Genomic DNA, 18999 nt, shown 5'->3' on the forward strand with positions numbered 1-18999 from the left:
TTCATTTAATTATTTTTATTTGACATGGTATTTGAATGACAGACGACTTGGAAAACATCAGATTTGCAGATACATGATATTTCTCTCTCTCTCTCTCTCTCTCTCTCTCTCTCTCTCTCTCTCTCTCTCTCTCTCTCTCTCTCTCTCTCTCTCTCTCTCTCTCTCTCTCTCTCTCTCTCTCTCTCTCTCTCTCTCTCTCTCTCTCTGTGTGTGTGTGTGTGTGTGTGTGTGTGTGTGTGTGTGTGTGTGTGTGTTATCATTTTCCGATGTTGCATTGATAAAAACAAACTGAAATCATACAAATCAGTCAGAGTTCACATGACAAGATATACTATTCAATATTTTGGTCGTCAGTGCATTGCAAAACATCGATCGTCTCTCTTATCGCCTGGTTTTGGATCCTCTGTTTCCGTTTTCTCTTCACTTGTGTGTTGACGCCTTTCTGATCGTTAATTCCTTGTTGGAAATTACCATAAACAGCAACCATCACTAAAGTTGAACACACAAGAAGTCGATGGAAATAATAACGACAGACACAATAATAATATCAAGATGGACATTGCGTGCTTCAAAAGTTTGCTTGCATACAACGGAATCGTCAAACTGCAGATCACGACTTGAAGAACAACAAGAGTGTGCTTCATCGGGGTGGTATATGTAATTAACGACTGCCAATGCGTGACGAGTGCCAACCATGCAGCCTTTATCTATCAATCAACATACTTCGCCATGATAAAGCCATCTATATATATATGTTCTTAGCTATAAACACGATCGCTCACGTGGAGTGGAAGATACAGGTACGTTTGGCGACATATCATGAGTCACATCTATCAATAATGCGTGGGTTTGCTGGCGGTCATCCATCCAAATATAACCCAAGGAAAGCAATCACGACTGACACTGACGGAGTATATTACAACAAGACCAAGTTCGCTATACCTATACAGCCGTTTCGCCTCATCATCACTCTTCCAAGAACGCGACCTGTGTTTTATAACTTGCTGATCCTTCATTCCTATACAAACCCTGTCTATTAGTATTCCCTGTTCTTCTTCCCATCTTTATTTGGTTTATCTCCTCTTCCTATTTCCCTGTCTCACAAGCGTCATTTATCTTCCTCTTGTTCTTTTTTCTTTTGTTGGAGCAGTTTAGCGGGCTTTTTTTGTTGCTGGTTTTGCTTTTTGCCCTTGAGCTGCCCCCCTTGCTGTAAAAAGAATACTAACCTTGCATGACGTCCGACCCTCATCTCTCACTTCTACAGACCCAGCACCATGGCCAGCCTCTGTCGGTGTGAGCGTCAACCTGCGGCAGCCGTCTTTTCAGCCTCTCGTATCCCTCTGCTGGTCGGCCTGGCTGGGCTGCATGCACGTCATCCCTCGCACAGTAAGGCACAACACCGATCGATGTATACATTGCGTGTTCAGACTGTGTTTACGCTTGTCCTGCAGTGGCGACGACTGCTCGACGCTCTATGCATGTATAAGAGAAATTACTGCCGAGAAGGTTACAAAAGTCAAGAAATACATCAGGTTACAGGCAACAAGGAAGGACGTGGACGAGCAGGGCCGCAGAGATCATTCAGGAGTATTTTCCGCAAGTCTGCACGACCAAGGCCCTGGCACGACCCGCCACCATATATATCTATTCATGCTGATATGCGAACGTGACATGGACACGGCTTGATAGACTGTAGTTTTCTTCTCCATCAAAGACATCAACAGTAAGCTAGCGGACGACAAGTTCCTCTAAAATTCGTTAAGTCTGCGGGCGGCGGTGGCCCGCGGCTGGACGCCTCTCCTTGCGATGCGTGCGACGGCCTGCCAACGCTGCGACTCTCCGCGGTTTCCTCTTTGTTTTCTTCTTGAGAGTCTGGGACCAAGACAAATCCAGGGAGGAGCGGGCGGCGCGTTGATGGTAGCGGGTGTACTGCTTCCAGCGTAGCATCTGCGTCAGGTCCGTGCCCGACTCGATCAGTTCCTGGCAGTATTTCCGCAGCTTGCGCGCCGAACTGTGAAGGCAATGTTGCGAACTTAAAAGATGAACAATGTAACACACATAAACGACACCTGCGGTCATTCAATCACAACCTTTGCTAACTTGCATCTTTAAAGTTCCTGGATATCGCTAATACGCTGCTCCTCCTCTTCAAATGATCCAACTGTAAGATTTATGGCACAGAACACTCATGACCTATGTTCCATCATTTACACAATTTCCACCATTCCAAAGACCCCCTAACTCTCCTCCTCCTCTAACCTATTCATCTCCTCCATTTCCTAGTACAGCAACTCCTCCTCCCTTCTCGTCGTCGTCTCCTCCTGCCCTTCTTTTTATCATATCAAGGGTATAGCCAGAAGGGGAAGTGGGTTAATTAATGTAGAAGCAGCGTTGCCAAATTGTCGTACTCTGACTACTGCATCTATCATTTTTAGGCTCCAAGACGGTCGTAACCACACAACTAACGATAGAAATTTAAAGTTATCGTTAAAACTGTTAAATATTGATCGTTTTCGTTTTTTCTGGTATACTTATTGGTCAGAAACTACGAAAATGCAATGCGCTGAGTACGATAATTTGGCAACACTGTGTAGAAGGTAAGGAGGGAGGAATATAACAGTAGGAGTGTATGATGTAGGTTCGCTTCTCCTCCGCTTCTTTTCCTTTTCTCCCTCTCCTCTTTTCCTCCTCTCCCTCTCCCCCTCCTCCTGTCCTCACCTGCTGGAGCCGTTGACGTGCACCTGATACTCGATGACGTGGTGGTCCTTGCCGGGGGTCTGGCGGTGCTTGGAGGAGGACGAGGACCGTGACTCCCTCAGGCCGCACTGCTTCCACACCTGCCGCGACAAAAAGGAGGCTCGACTTTAGTTCAGTTGAGGGTCGGGACTCGCAGCGTTGCCAAATTATCGTACTCATCGCATTGCATTGTCGTAGTTTCTGACCGGTAACTATAGCAAAAAACAGAAAGAGCATCAATAAATCACAGTTTTAACGTTAACTTTAATATTCTATAGTTGTTTGTGTGGTTGCGGCAGTCTTCGAGTCTAAAATTGATAAATGCAATGTTCAGAGTACGACAATTTGGCAACGCTGGTCGGGAGGTTAGGGCGGTATACTTAAACGCTTCCTTCTCATATATAAATCGTTTCTTAAGGTTAATAATAAGGTCAAACGCGTTCCAATGAGTATTTCTTTACCTTCATGGTCCAGAAACTTTGTCAAACTACCACCAGGGCCATAAAATTACCCATGGAAATGCTCACAACCTCTACGAAAACCCTGTCAAATATGTGTGCTTAAGAATATGACCCTTAGTAAGTCTTTGTAGGCAGCCTCACTTTTCTATCGGTATCCAAGCTATTTTCCTTTCCTTCTTTTGCTATAGCCTATCATTTCACTTTCTCTCCCTTCCATTTCCCCTTCTCTCATTTCTCTCTCTTCATCGCCACCCGTGATATTTTCTATTCCCTTTTTTTCGTATATTCTGTCGATCATTGTATTTATCCTTCCCTTCCCTTTCGTTTTCCTTCCTTCATACTGTTAATACCCAAGGTCTCTTCTCTCTCTCTTCTTCCCATTATCTGCAATTTTCTCCCTTCCCATACCTTCCTTTGTCTTCTATTTTCTTCCATTCCCTTTCTTTCTTTTCTTTTCACATCCCTTCCTTTACGTTTTCCTTCCTTCCTTCCTTCATCCTGTCAATACCCAAGTTCTCTTCTCTCTCTCTTCTTCCCATTATCTGCAATTTTCTCCCGTCCAATACCTTCCTTTGTCTTCTATTTTCTTCCATTCCCTTTCTTTTCTTTTCACATCCCTTCCCTTACGTTTTCCTTTCTTCCTTCCTTCATACTGTCAATACCCAAGGTCTCTTCTCTCTCCTCTTCCTCTTTTCTTTTCACATCCCTTCCCTTACGTTTTCCTTTCTTCCTTCCTTCATACTGTCAATACCCAAGGTCTCTTCTCTCTCTCCTCTTCCCATTATCTGCAATTTTCTCCCTTCTCATACCTTCCTTTGTCTTCTATTTTCTTCCATTCCCTTTCTTTTCTTTTCACATCCCTTCCTTTACGTTTTCCTTCCTTCCTTCCTTCATCCTGTCAATACCCAAGTTCTCTTCTCTCTCTCCTCTTCCCATTATCTGTAATTTTCTCCCTTCCCATACCTTCCTTAGTCTTCTATTTTCTTCCATTCCCTTTCTTTCTTTTCTTTTCACATATTCCCTCCCATCTTCTCCCATCTCGATCCCTCCCTAACTTCCCTTGACACCCTTCATCTTCCATTTCCCTTCCCTTTCCTTCCTTTCTCTTCTTTTCGTATTATTCCTTCACCTCTCTTTCTTTTCTCACCCTTCTCGTTCTCACCCCAACTTTATCCTCTAATCTCCTCTCTCTGTCTCTCTTCCCATCTTCTGCCATCACCATCAATGCGTCGTTCTCCATTATCACAATCACCATCACTGTAATAACCCCCACAGCCACCATCACCCCCACCACCATCACTATAATAATCTTCCCTCCATCATTTGCAATAAACTGGATGGGCGTCACTTCAATGCCCGGCAGACCATCACTTCATCATCATTACCTTGTCCCGCCCGACCCCTCGCTATTACTACGATGTTTGTTGGTTGGTGTTTGGGAAGCAGACGTTACGGCACCACCACCACCACCACCACTACCACCACTACTACCACTACCACCACCACCACCAGCACATCTATCAACCACCACTTATACTTGTTGGTTGCAGGAAGACAGTGTCCCCTACTTTTCTTTTTCTGTAATAGTGGTAGATAGATAGACAGATATATAGATAGATAGATAGGTGCATAGATAGACAGACAGATAGATAGATAGATAGATAGATAGACAGATAGACAGTTAAATATAGATAAAAAAATAAATAAATGAATTAAAAGGAAGAAAGGAAGAAAGAAAGAAAAGAAGGCAGGAAAGAAAGAAAGAGGAAGGGAAGGAAGGAAGGAAGGAAGGAAGGAAAGAATGAAATAAAACGTGCCACCTAATTTTCTGTAATAGCAGAGAGAGAGAGAGAGAGAGAGAGAGAGAGAGAGAGAGAGAGAGAGAGAGAGAGAGAGAGAGAGAGAGAGAGAGAGAGAAGCAGACGACAACTCCTCCTCATGAAAGTTCTGTAACAATCTTCAGTGCTTCATACAAAAATAAATAAAATAAATAAATAAACACAAGTCGTTCTGTTTAGACACTTGTAAACTCATTCTGGTGGCTTATGTAACTGATCGGACCTATATAATTAAAATGAAGAAGGAGTAGATAAAAAGATAAAAGAGGCTGTGAAGAAAACGGAGGCGAGGTCACTTCAAAGAGCATGGGAAGAGGGGTAGCCACTCACCTTGTCTCTCTTCGCGCGCAAGGCCACCACTTCGCGCTCCATCCGCCCCCGCCCGAAGGCCTCCACGTGCTTGTCGAACCTGCAGGCGGCGATGACGAGGTGTGAGAGAGAGAGAGAGAGAGAGAGAGAGAGAGAGAGAGAGAGAGAGAGAGAGAGAGAGAGAGAGAGACTTTGATATCTAAATTACATAACGAGAAAAAGATAATGCACTTGTTACGTAGCTAAACTTAGAAACAAATATAGATAAGGCAGTGATTACGAGAGAGAGAGAGAGAGAGAGAGAGAGAGAGAGAGAGAGAGAGAGAGAGAGAGAGAGAGAGAGAGAGAGAGAGAGAGACTTTATACTTAAATTACAAAACAAGAAAGAAAAGAAATGACTAGGCTACGGTTACGGTTACATAACTAAACCTTGAAAAAAAAAAGATAAGAAAACAACAACAGTACAAAATTATATAAACGTTTGTTGAACTTCTTATCTTTATCATCGCCATTACAACAGATAAATGGATGTGTAGAGAATACTTAAACGCATATCGTCACCCTCATAAAATAATCGCCTAAGTCATTTTTCAGAGATTTCCAGGTTTTTGTCTACATCAATTTCCAGGTTTTTGTCTACATCAATTTCCAGGTTTTTGTCTACATCAATTTCCAGGTTTTTGTCTACATCAATTTCCAGGTTTTTGTCTACATCAATTTCCAGGTTTTTGTCTACATCAATTTCCAGGTTTTTGTCTACATCAATTTCCAGGTTTTTGTCTACATCAATTTCCAGGTTTTTGTCTACATCAACTTCCAGGTTTTTGTCTACATCAATTTCCAGGTTTTTGTCTACATCAATTTCCAGGTTTTTGTCTACATCAATTTCTAGGTTTTTGTCTACATCAATTTCCAGGTTTTTGTCTACATCAATTTCCAGGTTTTTGTCTACATCAATTTCCAGGTTTTTGTCTACATCAATTTCCAGGTTTTTGTACATCAATTTTCAGGTTTTTGTCTACATCAATTTTTCAACGTGACGCCCATTTTTGTATAGTTGCCTTCGTCATTCAGGGTTTGAGTGTTCTAGAATTGGCCTTTTCATTTCTGCCTAAATCTGAAGCCAAATGAGATGATGACAGTTCTTTTCTGATCTCCTGTAAAGTATAAAATAATGACTTAGGCGGTTTGTTTACGAAGGTGACGAATATTTAGACGTCAGGCAAAAAAAAAAATCTATATAAATTAATGTTGTTTCCTTGTGATCAGCCTCTGTAATCATTCTGTCAGTCAATAACGTTTTCTCTTCACCATTGGTTATTGATTTTATTACATAACCGTCGAAATACTAACCTCCCTCTTCGACTAACTTTGTATCATTTTTCGTACATGTTTATCTATCTATCTATCTATCTATTTATCTACCTATCTATCTATCATTCCATCTATATATTTATCCAACAATCGATCCAACCGTATGTTCATTTATCTAGTTATATAGCAATCGATTTATATCATTTATTTACCAAGCACTCTGTCTATCTATCTATCTATCTATCTATCTATCTATCTATCTATCTATCTATCTATCTATCTATCTATCTGTCTATCAGTATCGTTACATCGACACAGGTAGCCATAATTTTTTTTTACTCATTAACACAACAAACCATAAAAAAAACGAAAAAAACAAAACAATGCGACTAGCCTTCATTTAAACACACACACACACACACACACACACACACACACACACTCACACACACACACTCACTCACTTTTCCTTGAAGAACGCGTACAGCTTCACATCCGCGGCGTTGAAGTGCTCCAGCGTGGCCACTGCCTGCTCGCTGAGGTAACTACGGTACTGGTCCTTCCTCACGTTGCGGGCCATGGCCACCGTGTCGTCCTCACTCCAGCACATGAGATGCCTGAGCAGGACCAGCGACTCGTCCATGCGCTCCGCTATCTGTGCGAAGAGAGGGAGGAGGTGATCCGTACAAAAGGGTGAAGATGTGCGATGTGCGTTGGTCTGGGTCTGGGTTTAGTATACGTAGGGGGGAGATAAGAGAGGTTGATAGATAGATAAAGGTAGATCAATAAATAAATAGATAGATAGATGGATGGATTTGGTTTAGTATACCGGGTTTAGTATACGTAGGGGAGAGATAGAGTGGTTGATAGATAGACAGATAAAGGTAGATAAATAAATAAATAGATAGATAGATGGATGGATTTGGTTTAGTATACCGGGTTTAGTATACGTAGGGGGGAGATAGAGTGGTTGATAGATAGATAGATAGAAAGGTAGATAGATAAATAAATAGATAGATAGATGGATGGATAAACAGAGAGAAAAGGAGTTATAGAGACCCATAAAAGAAATCTATATCGCCAAATGAAAGAAAAACAAATAAACAGAGAGAGAGAGAGAGAGAGAGAGAGAGAGAGAGAGAGAGAGAGAGAGAGAGAGAGAGAGAGAGAGAGAGAGAGAGAGAGAGAGAGAGAGAGAGAGAGAGAGAGAGAGAGAGAGAGAGAGAGAGAGAGAGAGAGAGAGAACCAAAGCCAAAACACAAAGACTGAAAAATTAAGTAAAAAAAAAAATAATAACAACAACGTAACTTTTGACTCTCATTACATATATACACCTACCGTACCGTGTGTGTGTGTGTGTGTGTGTGTGTGTGTGTGTGTGTGTGTTCGTCCTCACCAGCACCAAGTGGAAGGTGTCGTCGAGAATCTTGATGGCGTCCCGAAGAACAGACTCCATGTGGGTGTCGAGGTCGTCCAGCCCCAGATCGAAGCTCATCTGGTTCCTCCCTAGTCGGCCCTGATACCTGAGGACAAGAGGTGGACGACCAGTGGAATGAGGAGGAGGATTGGGAGGAACAGGGCGATGAAGACGATGAAAACAAAGACGTGGATAAAGAAGAAGGTGAAGAATGAAGATGAGAAGAGGGAAAAGGAGGGGAAAGGAGAGGAGTAATAATAGGTTAATTGAGAAGAAGGAGGAGGAGGAGGAGGAGCAGAAGGATGAGGAGGGAGAAGGAGGGGGAAGGAGAGGAATAATCATAGGTAGAGAAGAAGAATGAGGAGGAGAAGGAGGAGCAGAAGGATGAGGAGGAACAGAAGGATCAAGAGTAAGAGCAGGAGTAGGAAGAGAAGGGGGAGCAGGAAAAACAGGAGGAAAAGGAAGAATAGGATGAGAAATATAAGGGAAAAACACAGTAATATAAAGTCTAGGCACTACATGGTGTGAATAAGATAAAAAATACCTACAGAAAACGTATATAGTAGTAGTAGTAGTAGTAGTAGTAGCAGTAGCAGTAGTAGTAGTAGTAGTAGTAGTAGTAGTAGTAGTAGTAGTAACCCCCTCACCCCCCCCTCCTTACCTAGTTTCCGCATTCTTGAGAAAGAACTTGCCCCCGTCCCTGGCCCCGAGCTTCCAGACGAGGTGGTCGAAGGTGGCGCCGTAGAACTTGTGGAGGCGGTAATAGTGGAACATGGACTCGAAGACGGCGGCGGGCTCCCGAAGAATCGTCACCCACACCGAGTCGTTGTAGGTGATCTGAAAAAGGGGGTGGGGGGTTGTGGGGGGGTGTCGTTGTGGTCGTAATGGTGATGAAGATGATGATGATGAGGAGGAGGAAGGTTGTGATTGTGATTGTGATCCAGTTACAACCTTGATGATTATTATGATGGTATACTCTGCTCTCTCCTTCCCTTCTGCGTCCCTCTCCCTGTCCTTTCTACGTCCTTATAAACTGTCCTTACCGCCACGGACATCTCTCTGCCCCTCCCTCCTGCGTCCTTCCACTGTCCTTACCGCCACGGACATCCCTCTTCCTTTCCCTTCAATGTCCTTATGCATCCTTTCCGCCACAAATATCCTCCCTCACCCCTTCTCTTCTACGTCCTTACACAGTCCTTTCCACCACAGACAATCCTTTTCTCCTCCCCTCTGCGCCTTCATTCTGCCCCTTTTCTCCTCCCTTCTGCGCCTTTATTCTGCCCCTCTTCGCCTCCCTTCTGCGCCTTTATTCTGTCCCTCTTCCCCTCCCTGCTGCGTCCTTACCTGCTGCATGGCGCGGACGTTCAGCCTCGTGTGGTGGACCAGCAGATGATACTTTCCGGAGGGCGGCGCGAAGGGCGATTCCTTGAGCTCCTTCACCCTGAGGGACTGCCCGGTGGCCGCGGCGTCCAGGTATACCCCGGAGTACGGCACGGCAACGGAGAGATTGTTGGCGGCGGCGTAGCGCAGGAACAAGCTCTGGAGGGTGGACGAGCCGCACTTGTGAGTCTTGAGGAACACGAGGTGGCGGCGGGGGCGGCAGAAGGGATCAGCTGGTTGCGCCGCCCATGCCCGAGGCTCCTCCCTGCGACGGGGATGAGGAGGTGAGAGGTGACAAGGGATGTGTGGTGGGAGGTGAGGTTGGGAAGGGAGGAGTGGAAAAGTAAAGTGTGTGGGTGCGTGGCTGTGTGGGTGTGTTGGTGTGTAGGTGTGTGGGTGTGTGGGTGTGTGTTGGAGTGGGTGTGGTGGGGGGTAGAGGCTAGATAATGAAACGTACACACACACACACACACACACACACACACTTCCCCTGTCTCCCTGCATCCTCCTTCTCCTCCTCGTCTTCCATGGTATACGCCCCTCCCCCCCCCACAAAAAAAACACTGGCAAGCACTCTGCCATGCCCATCGTATCATCTACTGTGTCCAAAGTTAAGATAATAATGTTTTAATCTTGGCTCCAGTTGTTTAGTTGCATTCCTTCTGTTATAGCGGCGTCCTGACCCCACCCCCCAAAAAAAAATAATAATAATAGGCTAGAGTTTATACTTACGCTCCCTTGATGTTTCTGTGGAAGGGGAGAGAGAGAGAAGTTGTGTTAGAAGGTGTGAGATAATTACTGGGAGTTATTTATTCATCAGGTTAATATTATTAGGTTAGGTTAGGACTGGCTACAGGTAAGTTTTTTTTTTTTTTGGGGGGGGGGAATAGTGTGTGTGTGTGTGTGTGTGTGTGTGTGTGTGTGTGTGTGTGTGTGTGTGTGTGTGTGTGTGTGTGTGTGTGTGTGTGTGTGTGTGTGTGTGTGTGTGTGTGTGTGGGCTGGGATTTTGTTGTTGCTGTTGTTGTTGTTGGTGGTGGTGGTGGTGGTTGTGGTGGTGGTGGTGGTGGTGATGGTTGTTGTTGTTGTTGTTGTTGTTGTTGTTGTTGTTGTTGTTGTTGTTGTTGTTGTTGTTGTTGTTGCTTCTTTTAAAATTGTGACATTTTCTTTTTAATGTTCTGCTGAGAAATTGGTAAATATATAGATAGATACATATATAGGTACATATATGCGCACATACATACATACATACATACATACATACATACATACATACATACATACATACATACATACATAAATCCATACATACATACATGCACACATAAATACATTAAAAGAAATATAGGTAGATAGACAAATAGATAGCTAATTAGATAGATGGATAGATACACAGATAGATAAATGAATATATAAATAGATAGATAGATAGGAAATAGATAGATTGTTTTACTGCAAAGGAAGCAACTCAAGGGCAAAAACATATGAAAACAAAAAAGCTCGCTTAGCCCTGCTTCTATAAATATAAATAAAGAAGAGTGGTTAGAGAGAGAGAGAGAGAGAGAGAGAGAGAGAGAGAGAGAGAGAGAGAGAGAGAGAGAGAGAGAGAGAGAGAGAGAGAGAGAGAGAGAGAGAGAGAGAGAGAGAGAGAGAGAGAGAGAGAGAGAGAGAGAGAGAGAGAGAGAGAGAGAGAGAGAGAGAGAGAGAGAGAGAGAGAGAGAGAGAGAGAGAGAGAGAGAGAGAGAGAGAGAGAGAGAGAGAGAGGCGATAAAGGAGATAGGAAAAAGGGGAAGGAAGGAAAGACGAAAGAGAGCTGATACGAGAGAAGATGGGAGGCGGTGGTTATGGAGGAGGAGGAGGAGGAGGAGGAAGGAAGGAAGGAAGGAAGGAGGAGAAAGCAGAAGGAGCAGGCTGGGAGAGAGGAAAAGAAAGGTGAGAGATAATGAAAGGATTGGAAGGTGATGTATGTTTGATAATATTGAGATGAAGATAAGAAAACAAAAGAGTAGAGAAAGAAGAAAAAAATAGATGCTGAAGAGATAAAAATGGAGGGTGGGAAAGCGAGAATAGATGGAAATAGGAAAAGAAGGAGGAGGAGGGGAACGACGGAGAAGAAGAGGAGGAGGAGGAGAAGGAGGAGAAGGCGTAATCGAGGAATATTACAAAGAGGAAGGTGTATTACATGGATAAAAAGGAATAACGAAAACAAGCAGTCGAGATAAAATAAATTAGAAGATATTGAAGAGTTTCATTATAATTTACTTCTTGTTTTGAAGAGATTAGCTTAGATTTGTTTAGCTTAGGTTAAAGTAAGTTAGCTTAGGTTGACTTAGGTTAGAGGATAGCTTAGGTTAGAGTAAGTCAGGTTAGGTTGACTTAGGTTAGAATAGGGTAGGTTAGCTTAGGTTAGAGGACAGTATAAATCAGAGTAGGTTAACTTAGACTGGGTTAGGTTAGAGTAGGCTGGCATAGGTTAGAGCAGGTTGACTTAGGATAGTATGAAGTATGAGGCATGCATGTAGGTCAGGTTAGGTTGACTTAGGTTAGAATAGAGTAGGTTAGCTTAGGTTAGAGGACAGTATAAATACGAGTAGGTTAACTTAGACTGGGTTAGGTTAGAGTAGGCTGGCTTAGGTTAGAGCAGGTTGACTTAGGCTAGTATGGAGTATGAGGCATGCATGTAGGTTAGAGAAGGTTGGGGTAGGTTAGTATGAAGAATGAAGTGTGTATATGTAAGTTAGAGTAGGTTAGGGTAGGTTAGTATGAAGTATATAAGGCTGGGGTAGCTTAGTATGAAGAATGAAGTGTGTATATGTAGGTTAGAGTAGGTTAGGGTAGATTAGTATGAGGTATGTACGTAGGTTAGAATACGTTAGCTAAGGTTAGGTTAGGATAGTATGAAGAATGGAGTCTATGTAGGTTAGAGTACGTTAGGGTAAGTTAGTATGAAGTATGTACGAAGGTTAGAATACGTTAGCTAAGGATAGGTTAGAATAGTATGAAGAATGTAGTCTCTGTAGGTTAGAGTATGTTAGGTGAGGTTCGGTACGGTTTAGTGATCCCGTTAGTTCGCCTCACCTGAGCATGAGGTTGTGCTGGTTGGTGAGGTTGAGCTGCAGCACCAGGGCCATGCTGCTCACCACGCACAGCAGCACCAGCAGACGCAGCATGACCGACGTGCTGCCCCCGCCCCCATCCTACACGGAGAGAGAGAAAGGTAGATAGATAGATAGGGAGAGAGAGAGAGAGAGAGAGAGAGAGAGAGAGAGAGAGAGAGAGAGAGAGAGAGAGAGAGAGAGAGAGAGAGAGAGAGAGAGAGAGTTATAATCACTTTTTTTTTTATTATATTTGTCTATTATTTTCTGTCACGTAATTTTCTTCTCTCACTATTTACACTACCATTATCTTTCTCTTCCTCCTCCTCCTCCTCCTACTCCTCCTCCTCCTCCTCCTACTACTACTACTACTACTACTACTACTACTACTACTACTACTACTACTACTACTACTACTACTACTACTACTACTACTACTGCCACTACTACTACTACTACTACTACTACTACTACTACTACTACTACTACTACTTCTTTCCCTTCATTCATTACCACTATCTTCCTCCTCCTCCTCCTCCATCACTTACCTTCTTCCTGGACGCCTTGCTTTCCTTCCATCGGGCCATCGTGACCTGCCGGCCTGACCTTCACGAGTAGCCAAGGTCATCAGCTCGCCCTCCTCCTCCCCCGCGCTGGGTCTCACGCACCTCGCCTCTCCTCGCCTGCCCGCGTGTCGCCTCGTCCGCCGCGGCCTCTCTCACTCATGTTCTCACGCTGGTGGTGGTGGTGGTGGTGGTTAGCGTTGCCATACTATACCATACACACTATATAGTCATCACGCTGCATTTCCCGGTTTCTCATCCATAACTATACCGAATCACCATCAGCAGTTAATAGTCTTGAACGATAACATTGATTGGCTGTCGCTATTTGAGTGGGTTGTGGCTATATTTAGTACGCGATGGTTTTGGGTGTGAAGCCGATGATGAATGTGTAGCGTGTTCTGAGTGTGATAGTTTGGTAATGGTGGTGGTGGTGGTGGTGGTGGCGGTGTTGTTGTTGTTGTTGTTGTTTGTGTCTGCCAGCCGCGAAAGCGAGATGGTATTGTTTTGGTGTTGTTTTCAGTTTGATGTGTGAAAAAATAACGTTGGAAAATGGAAAAAAATAGTGAGTGAGTGAGTGAGTGAGTGAGTGAAAGTGACTGTGGGTGAGTGAAAGAGTGTGTGGGGCTGAGTGAAGGCAAGTGAGTGAGTGAATAAAAGTGTGGGTGGGTGAGTGAGTGAGTGAGTGAAAATGAGTGCGTGAGTGAGTGACTCAGTGAGTGAGTGAGTGACATGGCACCGTTGGCGTGAGTGAAATGATACTGTATTGTTTTCAGTTTGATATGTGAAGAAAAATGTTGGAAAATAAAAAAAAAGTAAAAACATCGATAGCGTGTCTTATTTTAGCTCGTGAAGATGAAGAATTTGATGTTTTATTGATGCGTGTGTTTGTGTGTGTGTGTGTGTGTGTGTGTGTGTGTGTGCGAGAGAGAGAGAGAGAGAGGAGTGAAGAGGAAGAGGAGGAAGACTACATTACTCAAATAGCATCAATAATTAATTCAACGCAAAAAAAGGAACACTTGTTATTATTTCAGGGACACGAATGATTGCAGAAGTTTTGTTAGTAGGCTTTGGAATAATTGAGTTTTATTTATTTATTTATTCATTCATCTATTTATTTTCAGCTTTTCCTTTCCTTGTGAAGTAACTGTTTGCTGTGAGTTACCTGAGAAGTCTTTAATAAGCGTGCACACACACACACACACACACACACACACACACACACACGCACACACACCAAAAAAAAACCATTCACATTTTTCACCTCGTAACACAGGTAAGATCACGGCCAGCAGGTGTCTGTTCCCTCACCTCTATACTCACGTCCTCACTTAACTCTAAGCCATCCCTCTACGTTCCCTTAATTACCTTCCTAAAGCTTATGAACAGATGAATCCCGCGGCAAATTTTAAGGTTTTTTTTTCCCTCGGTATATGAAAGAGGCGGCGCAAACTCCTAAGACTTACATGAAAGGCAAGGAACGAAATGAAGGTCTTTACTCTCAGACGATTTCAGCTCTCACATGAACCATTTCCAAGGCCGACACGAGGGATTAATCGGGTTCTCATGAGTGCTTTTTTTCCCTCGTTCATGGTACAACAGTGTCTTACCTCACAAACTAACCAAATACTCCTTTTTCTATTGCATTTCCCGATGAAAATTAGTATTGACTTGTCATCACCCTGAGCGCACCTAATCTAACCTAACCCAACATAAACTAACCATAACTAACCTAACCAGTACCAGGCCGGGCGTTAAACACTGCTACACCTTAGGAACATGCGATCTGGGGTGCTGTAATAGGGTTTTCAAGGGGATGCTGAAATCAGGTATACGGACAGGCTACTAGAGAGAGATAGAGGCATCTGTCCCTTGCATTACGATTCGTCAGGGCCTAATGTATCATACCGCAAGTGATGAGTCTTTTTTCAGATGTAAGACGGTCGAGAGCCTGGAACTGAACGCAAAGGAGAGACAGATGAGAGATGTTAGGAAATGTTGAACTGCCTGGAACTGATTACAAGGGAGAGACAGGTGAGAGAGGATAGGAAATGTTGAACTGCCTGGAACTGATTACAAGGGAGAGACAGGTGAGAGATGTTAGGAAATGTTGAACTGCCTGGAACTGATTACAAGGGAGAGACAGGTGAGAGAGGATAGGAAATGTTGAACTGCCTGGAACTGATTACAAGGGAGAGACAGGTGAGAGAGGATAGGAAATGTTGAACTGCCTGGAACTGATTACAAGGGAGAGACAGAAAAGAGATGTTAGGAAATGTTGAAATGCCTGGAACTGACCACAAGGAAGAGACAGAAAAGAGATGTTAGGAAATGTTGAAATGCCTGGAACTGATTACAAGGGAGAAACAGAAAAGAGATGATAGGAAATGTTGAAATGCCTGGAACTGACCACAAGGAAGAGACAGAAAAGAGATGTTAGGAAATGTTGAAATGCCTGGTACTGATTACAAGGGAGAGACAGGTGAGAGAGGACAGGAAATGTTGAAATGCCTGGTACTGATTACAAGGGAGAAACAGAAAAGAGATGATAGGAAATGTTGAAATGCCTGGAACTGACCACAAGGAAGAGACAGGTGAAAAATGTAAAAAAAAATGCTGAAATGCCTGAAACTAACTACAAGAAAGAGACAGAAGAGAGATGTTAGGAAATGTTGGAATGCCTGGAACTGACTATAAGGGTGCGGTGAGGTCGGGAAAGGTTAAGACCCACATTACTAAACGCTTCAAAACCTTAGTAGACATATATTCTAAAAAGGCTCTCGCAAAAGTTGTAAAGGGGTATTCATAGGCGAATCCACGACCCCAGCGGTAGTTTTGGAAGGATGCTACGCCATGAAAGACATAAGCACTCCTATCCCCCTCCCCCCCTCTTTGGACCTTTAAGAATAGTCGTAACACACAGGAGTCCGAAGCGTCTGGTGATACGAGGCTAAGACCACAGCTCCCGAAGACTGGTCAATAATTCCCATACAGTCTGAAGGGCACCGAACACTGGATCCCCCCATGGTCATCCCCTCCCTTCCTACGTCCACGGAATCAAATAAGTAAGGAGGAGGAGTTAACCTTGAGAGAGAGAGAGAGAGAGAGAGAGAGAGAGAGAGCAGTCATGACGGTCACGCAGGCAGCCTTCATCAGAGGGGGCGTGGCAAGGGACCCAGGGAGCCCAAATTTAGAAAGGTTATACAAAAGAAGAAAAAAAACTCACTGAAGCCGAAACCCATCCCTCCCCATGTGGCGCAATCGATGAGAGAGAGAGAGAGAGAGAGAGAGGGTGGGAGTGACAGACTCTCGTGTTGCGTGTTTGATATTTTCCTCTCTCTCTCTCTCTCTCTCTCTCTCTCTCTCTCTCGCCTCATTCAAGGAGTGAGAGGGGGAGTGACTTACGAGAATAGGGAGTAGTCGGCGGCTTGTAATCTTCGTTCACACTCCTCCACATCATATCACTCCTCCACTCCTCCTTTCCCCAGCTCCACATCACTCCACACTCCACTCCATATCCCCCCGCCACTCCGCTACTTCGCTATGCTTATTTTTTCGCTGTAAGATATTCCACTCCTCATCCACTCCATTTCAATCTACTCCAGTCCACTCCGCCAGTCCGCTGTGCTTTTTTTTTTACTTTAAGATTTGCCACTCCTCAGCTACTCCATTCTAATCTGCTTCACTCCACTCCGTCACTCCACTGTGCTTATTGCTCCTCTCCGTTCCCATTCGGTTCCACTTTACACTCCACTTTACTCCCATTACTCCACTCCGTTCCCACTCCGTTCCAATCCACATTGTTATAACTCTTCCACGGCGGGGAGTTTACTCTTCTTCTGTTCCACTTGAAATCACTCCACTCCACTTTGTTCCAATTCACTCACTCCACTCCCTTCAATCCACTCACTAAAGTCGTCCACTCCTCTCACTCACTTCGTCGTACTCTACTCTCACTCCACGTTAATCTATTCCACCCCATCTCAATATACGTACTTCTTCCAAGCTCACTATTCCACTCCACTCCACTCAACTCCACAACTCACCCTTCCACTTCACTTTTATTCCACTTTATTTCACTACTCCCTGTTCCACTCCAGGATAAGACAAAACACATCCCTTCCACTCCACTCTTATTCCCTCCACTCCCACTTTCACTTCACTCCACTTTCTTCTACTCCTTTTGTACTCCATTCCTCCATTTCGTCGCTTCGTTGTATGTATGTATGTATGTAATGATTAAGACACGCGAGGTAAAAGCTTAATTAAAGACAGTGTGTGATCTGCCTCTTTGCGTCTGTGTGTTCTTGTGATTCGACTGTGAAGGAAAAAAATAGATAATCAGGACAAACTCGGACGCTATAGCCATGAAACGCAAATAACAAAGCTTCGGAAAATATATATTGTACGAGAAAAAAATAATGATTCCGTGCTTCCTATCGTGCTTGAAAAGGGAAAGGTTTTAAGTAGGGGTATATACGCTAAACTACACGTGTCCTCGGTGCTCATCTCCGTCTCCTTGACCTTTGAGCCTTTTGTGGGTAAGGAGGTGGATTTCGTGAATCTAATCTCTCTCTCTCTCTCTCTCTCTCTCTCTCTCTCTCTCTCTCTCTCTCTCTCTCTCTCTCTCTCTCTCTCTCTCTCTCTCTCTCTCTCTCTCTCTCTCCATGTGTACGCTTAATTATGACGTACAACATATTTATCACCATTACATTTTGCAGCCTCTAATTGGGTACTCGACAAACGTTCACTCGTGTCATTCTTCTATACACACACACACACACACACACACACACACACACACACACACACAACGTCATGCACCGCGCCCTTCTTACCGCCCAATGTCAGCCAGGGACGGTCGGCAGGACAGTGACAGCACCTTCAGAGGACGTCCAATTTAAGGCGGAATATCAAAGGCCCCTTTCCAATACGTCACCGATCGAACCACTACAGCGAGAAGGATCACGATAGCATCTAGATTCAGGGCGGTGACGGCAGCGGGGATGGAGAGCCGTAGGACACAGTCAGACGTCTACATCAATACTGCGGCCGCTGAGTTCCAGAGGAGAGGCAGAGGCAAGAGAGAGGCAGCAGTAACAGCAGGTCCGCGCACGCCCGCTCTCCAGTCCCATGCACCAGCCAGCTCGCCCGCCCGGTGTACTACATACGTCATAATAATCAGTTCCATTAGAGTGTTAGACGATCGCTTATTATGAAGCAGGCGCCCAGACGGTAAATGGTATATTTCAAGTTCCGAACACAAAAGGTCTGACCCCCTAGATGCCGTCCCCAGAGTTCTGAAAAATATATTGCTGCCCGATCAGAACTCTGGGTTAAGTACGGAAAGTGAATCCTAATAACTGAGAACAGAACTTTTTTTTTTAATCAGAGTGAAGAACATATGCTTCAAACTCTTCCTAAACCTTCCTTGGAGTCTCTTGAACGCCTAATGAACCTTGCAGGCAATGTCAAGGCTGGCTTTATATATATCCATGCGCCTGAAACTTTCATAACATTTTGATGACCAGTGCCAGCAAGCTTCCATCTGGCTTTCCACCCACCCGCAATTCCTAAATCCATCAGTTAGAGGTCGTATTATAAGACATTTCGTCGCCCAAGAACACCTATTTGACAAGGCTTTCTTAGGAGTTGTGTGCATTTCCAGTAGTTTAATGACCCTGGTGGTAGTTTGACCCCTCCTCTGTACCGTGAACCTAAAGAAACACTCATTAGAACCCGACTGACCCCCTTTTTGACCTTTAGAAATAGCTAATGTGAGAAGCCAAAGTGTCTTATAATACCGACCTTAAATTCACTCTTATAATGAGTTACGGATATAAGGCTAAAAACTGCTAAAAAATATTCCTTTAGAGTCGAAGTTTAGAC

General features: G+C 44.1%; 1 protein-coding gene across 1 annotated transcript; it reads right to left on the minus strand.

The window, feature by feature from the left end:
• LOC126998498 (galactose-3-O-sulfotransferase 4-like) lies at positions 1-18243 on the minus strand. Its single transcript, XM_050860236.1, has 11 exons — positions 17949-18243; positions 13096-13282; positions 12531-12649; positions 10188-10202; positions 9420-9720; positions 8737-8912; positions 8055-8181; positions 7123-7313; positions 5366-5444; positions 2719-2837; positions 1-2011 (listed from the first exon to the last, which is right to left on the minus strand). The coding sequence occupies exons 2-11, from the start codon at positions 13132-13134 to the stop codon at positions 1759-1761; spliced, it is 1419 nt and encodes a 472-aa protein (XP_050716193.1). The 5' UTR covers positions 13135-13282; positions 17949-18243; the 3' UTR covers positions 1-1758.
• Positions 18244-18999: the final 756 nt, after the last annotated feature.

Source organism: Eriocheir sinensis, chromosome 14 (assembly GCF_024679095.1).
Source record: "Eriocheir sinensis breed Jianghai 21 chromosome 14, ASM2467909v1, whole genome shotgun sequence".
Taxonomy (NCBI): Eukaryota; Metazoa; Arthropoda; class Malacostraca; order Decapoda; family Varunidae; genus Eriocheir; species Eriocheir sinensis.